General features: G+C 39.3%; 1 protein-coding gene across 3 annotated transcripts in view; it reads left to right on the forward strand.

Moving 5' to 3' along the window:
- Nucleotides 1–6,621, forward strand: part of ZNF449 (zinc finger protein 449) — a 30,484-nt gene extending 23,863 nt beyond the window's left edge. For all 3 annotated transcript variants that reach the window (XM_044763867.2, XM_070502418.1, XM_044763868.2), the window contains exons 4-5: nt 2,813–2,926; nt 3,117–6,621. In XM_044763867.2, coding sequence (XP_044619802.1) covers nt 2,813–2,926; nt 3,117–4,000 — 998 coding nt within the window. In that variant the 3' untranslated portion in view covers nt 4,001–6,621. The remainder of the gene's footprint in view (nt 1–2,812; nt 2,927–3,116) is intronic.
- The last annotated feature ends 373 nt before the right edge of the window (nt 6,622–6,994 follow it).

The raw sequence follows: 6,994 nt of genomic DNA on the forward strand, positions 1-6,994 counted from the left end.
TTTGCAAGACTTTCTTTGGCTGTCTCTTTCCCTGACCAGACCCAGCTATTAATTGCCAGCCGATTGCTCTATTGTTTTCAACCCTGGCCTGGAGTATAAATTGCTCTGCAGACTAATCCAATCAAATTCAGAATTTGTGTGTGTGTGTGTGAGGGAGATTCACCGTGAGCTAGCATTCATTGCCAATCTTCCTCTTTTTTTTTTTTTTTTTTTGCTTGAGGAAGCTTAACCCTGAGCTAACATCTGCACCAGCCTCCCTCTACTTTGTATGTGGGATGCCTCCACAGCATGGCTGATGAGTGGAGTAGGGCTGCACCCGGGATCTGAACCTGCAAACCTGGGCCACTGAAGCGGAGCATACAGGACTTTAACCACTCAACCAGGGGGCCAGCCCCAAATTCAGAAATTTTTGAAGGGCTAGTTCCTGAGGTCAGTTTTTGAGATTTGTTCTGATCCCAGGAAGTCTCCTCCCAGCTGTCTCTTTCTCCAGTTGTCTTCTGCAAACTAGTTAGCCTATAGTATATCCTGTATGTTCAGTAAATCGATGAAATTCTTTCCAGTTGCCTTTCATTACAACCTCCACTCTTTTTGAGAGTACCCTTAGGCTTGAACTTCTCCACTCTCTGCTGCAAATGAAGTCAGTTTCTTTGAGAAGACATTAGGAGCTATCTGTTTTTAGGCCTGCTTCTTTTCCCAGTCCAAATCTCTAGTGCATTGCTCTGGAGCTGGAGCTGGGGACAATGATGTGCTTATCTATGAGTAACATTGCCACTTTAGGAGCTGAGCACTAGGTCTGAGCCTCAGGTCTTCTTGGCTTGCCTCTCCAGTCATGGAACCACTGACTTACAATCACACTTGCCTAACAAAACCACAGTTGCCTTACAAGAGCAATCAGGGCCCTAGTATTCTCAGCAATGCTATACCCAAGGTAGATCTTCCAGCCACCAGTGGAAACTGGGTAGATAAAAGGAGCCCCCACCCCTCAGCCACAGTTGCCTGGAATTTAGACTCAACGTAGGTAGTTGGGGGTAGGACAAGAAATGCTGAGGTCCTTCCCCTCCCAGGAAGATAGCCCTCTGAAAGGGAGCTGGCGGGAGAGGGTGCCCCAGGCCTTTGGCTACACCAATCTAGAGTGGAGCTGGGACAGAGACTAAAGAGAACAGTTTCGGTTTAAATACTTAAGATTCTCGCTGTTCTCTTTGTTTTTGTTTTTGTTTTTGTTTGAGGAAGATCAGCCCTGAGCTAACTACTGCCAGTCCTCCTCTTTTTGCTGAGGAAGCCTGGCCCTGAGCTAACATCCATGCCCATCTTCCTCTACTTTATACGTGGGACGCCTACCACAGCATGGCGTGCCAAGCGGTGCCGTGTCCGCACCCGGGATCTGAACCGGCGAACCCTGGGCCGCCGAGAAGCAGAACGTGTGAACTTAACCACTGCGCCACCGGGCCAGCCCCTAGCTGTTCTCTTTGAACTTTAGCAGATTTCAAAAAATAGATGTTTCCTAATTTATTGTATGCCCTTAGGACCACTTTGAGAGACTTTAAATGTTTTTTTTTTTATTTATAATAATTTTCACCAATTTCTTTGGGAATTAGGTCTGCAGAGCTCTTCATGGTATCACGCCGGAAGTCTGTCTCCCTCCCTAGATTTAGAGTCTGAATCAGTATTTTACACCTGGGCCTTTTCTACTCTCTGCTTATTGCAAATTTCAGTTTGTTCCTACCTTTAGTGAATGGCAGCTTTCCTTTGATCTTTGACCACCAGTGTTATTTGACCTGTGCCTTACCCTTTCATCCCACTCTCAGCTTTGATGTCCCAACAGAAACAATATAGTGAATTTAAGCAGAATTTTATTTGAGATGCATTTTTGTTTCTTAATCTTAAGAAGTTCTCTTTTTTTGGAAAATACAAACTAAGGTATTTCAGTACACTTCCTATGTTTTGAAATAATGTTTTGAAATTTAAATTTCTGTCAAATTAACTTAATGTTATTTATAATGCTAATGTTTAAACGTCATTCTGCATTTTGATCTCAGGTCAGCAATTTCCAACCCACACTTTATTGCAGATCAGGATACTTTGCCAGAGCTGAGGAAGGTGAAGAAGGAGTGTGGAAAGAGGCTGCAAGGCACAGCGGCTTTTCCTGAGGAGAGGGGTGGTAGAACACAGTGGGACAGGGAGTGTAGCAACTTCTCCTGGTTGTCCTTAGGTTGACCCAGAGAAACACTGTTTGATATTTATTGGGGTTAATTTCAAGAGAATCCACTTCTAGACTTCAGCTGAAACAAACATAAAGGCTGCTTTTGCTGGTTGCCAACCCAATCGGTTTCCATTTCAATTTGAAAATCCCAACTGAAATTATTCCAGTAAACAGTTTCATAACTCCTACTTTTACCTCTCTCTCTCTCTTTGTTTGGTACTCAATAGCAGCATTTCTCAGTTTTAATACGCCAAAATATTATGAAGATTTGCTTCATATTTTGGCTCTAACCTAAATAAATCTATTATCAAAATAGATACAGAAGTAATTTAGTGCATTGATTTCAGCACAGAATTGATTCATTCCCCTTCCATTGATTAGAGGAGAATAGCTTTGAATTGAGCCCAAAAGGATGTTCTCTCATTTTTGTTTTGTTCTTGTCTTTTTAAAAAAAAGGCTATTTTAAAAGATTCCAGGTGAAGTAATAGTAGTTGAAGAGAAGGTAGATATTAAGCAGCCATCTATCCAAGATATCAGCCTGAACTCTGGAAAAAACGAAACCAAAAACCAAGTGACTCAACTCTTAATGCTTTTCATGTTTCTTATGGCCAGGATATCCACTACCAAAACTTGACGTGAGCTTTCCATTGGAGCATAGAGAAGAGGCATGGGTGAAGGAACTACAAGATTCCAAAGAAATTAAACAATTACTTGACTCCAAGATAGGTAAGTAACTGTTCGTTGACACTGGAGAAGAAAGAAAAGAAAAATTCAACCGTATTCAGGGTAAAGAGTTCTGGATTCTACTTAGGAATTTCTGTATTCCCACGGTGGTTTGATATAACTCTTCATTTTCCCTCATGTTCTTTTCTCTGTGGGACACAGTGACATCTGCAGTTTCTGTTTCTTCTCTCAGGTTTTGAGATTGGGATAGAAAATGAAGAAGATCCTTCAAAACAGAAAAAAATGGAGAATATGTATCCATTTATTGTTACTTTAGAGGGGAATGCTCTCCATGGTCCCATTTTGCAAAAAGACTATGTACAGTTAGAAAATCAGTGGGAAACCCCCCCAGAGGATTTACAGACAGAGTTAACAAAACTTGTAGATCATCAGAACCCCTCTGCAGGAGAGAAACCTGAGAGCTCCAACTTGGAAGAACCTCTCAACCCTAGACCCCATAAGAAAAAGAATCCAGGAGACAAACCTCACCGATGTTCTCAGTGTGGAAAATGTTTTGCTCGAAAGTCACAACTTACAGGACACCAGAGAATTCATTCAGGAGAAGAACCTCACAAATGCCCTGAATGCGGAAAAAGATTCCTTCGTAGTTCGGACCTTTATAGACACCAACGACTTCATACAGGGGAAAGACCCTATGAATGCACTGTGTGTAAAAAGCGATTCACCCGGCGGTCACACCTTATAGGGCACCAGAGAACCCATTCTGAAGAAGAAACATATAAATGCCTTGAGTGTGGGAAAAGCTTTTGTCATGGATCAAGTCTTAAAAGACATCTTAAAACTCATTCAGGGGAAAAACCTCATAGATGTCATAATTGTGGGAAAAGTTTCAGTAGACTGACAGCTCTTACTTTGCACCAGAGAACTCACACTGAAGAAAGACCTTTTAAATGTAATTATTGTGGGAAAAGCTTTAGACAGAGACCAAGCCTTGTTATACATTTAAGAATTCATACGGGGGAGAAGCCGTACAAGTGTAGTCATTGTTCTAAAAGCTTCAGACAGAGAGCAGGCCTTATTATGCACCAAGTCACTCACTTTAGAGGACTTCTTTAAGAATTGTTAAAGAAAACAGATCCTACAGAAATTGACACTAACTCAAAAAAAAAAATCTTAACCTGCAGCAGCCTGTTTATCTTGGAAGAATCTTTTTGTTTGAGCTTATAAGAACAGCTTTTTTTTTTTTTTTTACCATTTTAAAAACCCATCTTCCAAGGCATATGAATTCTAGAGTATCCACCTACTCTTGCAGTTTTCCTAGATTTGATTTGTTCTGTCTCTACAACTCTTGTTTTTTTATTACAATGAGAATTTTTGGTCCCAAGCCAATTGTATCATAGATGCAAGCATAAAGCGTACAAATGATGACAATCCTTTTCAGGGTAGGGTCAGTATAATGGATAATTATGCCTATCTGACATATCTTTTATAACAGCACCATAATTACTCTACTGTCATTATTCAAGGTGATTATATTTGTTCAAAGCTTTATATGTGTCCCAAGTGGCAAGAAAGGAGGCAGTATATTTTGTCAAATAATAAAAATGTGTCAGGAACACATGGATGAAGAGGATTTCATTTGCCTGGTAAGAACTGGGTTATTTCCGCTGAGATTTTTTTATGTTTAAGGAAATGAAGATTTTAACTTTTACTTTTGACTTTTGCAAAGTTTGCCAGTCTGCGTAGTTGGCAGTCTGAGGTGATGCTGTTTAGTTGATGATTTAGTTTGTTCACAGAATAAGTAAGCTGGATGTGGAAGAATTCATTTGACAGTTGAAGTCATACAAGCAGAATCTCATTTAACTTAGATTGGCTGGGGAACCAGTGTCCATTGCTTTTGACTCTCCTTTGCTATTCAACCACGTGTCTCTGAGTGCTTTTTAAACTTCACCCATTCTTTAATTCAGTGTCTCCCTAAATGTGTGTCATAGAGCACTTAGTTCTGCAAGATATTCTGCAAATAAGTTTGGGAATCCCTTCCTGCTGTTTCTCCTTTCTAGACTCGCAGTGCACATCAGCACACGAGACTGTCTGAGAGGTCCTCCAGGAAAGGTGGGAAAAGCACCTCTTTTGGCTCAATGTTGCAAGCCTATTTGACTCCAGAACTTTTTTCATGCACGCCTAGTAATAACCGACAGAACTAAGTATTCTGCAAATACTGCTTGGCATACCTTGCCTTTAACAAATATTTCTATAGCTATCAGTATAGTCTTGTTGCTCCCAAGCCTAGTTATCTTCAGTTGTTTCAAGGGTGTTATGAAAAACTTTTTATACATATATGTTTTTTATGTAATATATACACACACATTCACATATGCATACACACATATTATTTTAAGGAGGTGAGGGTCACTAATTCAGATAATTTATAAGTTGCTCAGTGATTCTCAGCCTCTTTGAATTTTACTTATAATCACACACACACACATTGCTACTTATATAAATGTTTTCATATAATCATGGTAATGACTCAAATTCCTATAGCAAGGGAAGAACTCTCTTTGTCAGTTAAAGCTGTTAATACGTGAAAATATTCATTCAGCCTAGTTCCTTGTTATAAAATACAATAGGATATTCAAGTATTTTCTCTTTATGAAGATACCAGTCATCCTTTCCTTAAACTAGAACTAGGGAAAGTATATGTTTTCTATTCCATTGAAATTCTTGGAATTGATATTTAATATAAGTGTTTTGGGGGTATCTACCATGTGCCTAACTAGTCCTGTTCTAGGCCTAATGGAAACTACTAAAGAAATTAATCCGTGGGTCAGGTTCATAAAGAGTTTATAATATCTTTAGTTAAACAAGAGTTGGGAAACAAATGGAGAACAATGCAAGAGAGTTTGTGATTAAGTGCCAAATGATATCAAGTGCTAGGGCCAGGATGTGTCTTTAATTCTTGTCATACAGGTCACTGTATGATGCTGCTATAAGTGTGGGGTTAAAACTGAGATCCCTATAGCAATAAACATGTAACGCGGGAGGAGTCTGAATGTAGAGATGAAAAATACGGAATGTAATGGCTTCTCTTTTCTCTCTTGTGGAACTGCATTAAAACCAGAACAGTGCCTTAGAATGGATGTGCCCAACTGCTCTGTATCTATGCAATATTTTAATAAAGTGAAAACGTATATGCTCTTGCTGCTTCCATCACATTAACTAATTGTTTGAACAACTTTGAGCTGCTTCCTTGAGCAGTGGCAACAAGCACCGCAGTGGAATCCTGCCCCCACCCTAAGTTGGAATCACTTTACTCTCTGAAACCATGGTGCTGGATTTATGCATCATTTTTAGCATCTAATACAGTCAATTTTAGCTAGTAGGGTTAGTTACAATCATAATATGAACTGCATCCTCCCCCTCATCTACATCATAAATTCACATGACTGGATTTTACAGGGTAGAGAACATCTATTATTCATTTCTTTGTTACAGCATCCTATATGTAATAAGCACTAATAAACATTTGTGGCATTGAATCAAGAAATAATGTGAAATAATTCTTGGAAACAGGTATCATAGAACATGGTGTGGATGTGCCTAATTATACTTCTAACATTTCAAAAAGATAAGGGCAAAATGCGGTACCTACCTCATAAGCACTGTGAAGATTAAATAAAATATATTTTGTCCAGGCCCTACATAGTATAAGTTTTCAATAAATATCTAGCAAATTGTATTTTAGTTCTTTGTTGCTTAATGATAAAGTATTAAATGCTATGAATTTTCCTCTAAGTATTGCTTTTGTTAAATTCCATAGCTTTTATATATGATGTTTGTATTAGGATTCTCCAGAGAAACAGAACCAATAGGATATATATGAGGAGATTTATTATAGGAATTGGCTCAGACAGTTATGAAGATAGAGAAGTCCCATAATCTGCCGTCTGCAAGCTGGAGAACCAGGAAAGCTGGTGGTATAATTCAATCTGAGTCCAAAGACGTAAGAAGCAGGGGAGCAGATGGTGTAACTCCCAGTCCAAGGCGAAAGGCCTGAGAACTAGGGGGCTGCAGATTTAAGTCCCAGACTCCAAAAGCTAGAGAACAAGG

This window comes from Equus asinus, chromosome X (genome assembly GCF_041296235.1).
Source record: "Equus asinus isolate D_3611 breed Donkey chromosome X, EquAss-T2T_v2, whole genome shotgun sequence".
Lineage (NCBI taxonomy): Eukaryota > Metazoa > Chordata > Mammalia > Perissodactyla > Equidae > Equus > Equus asinus.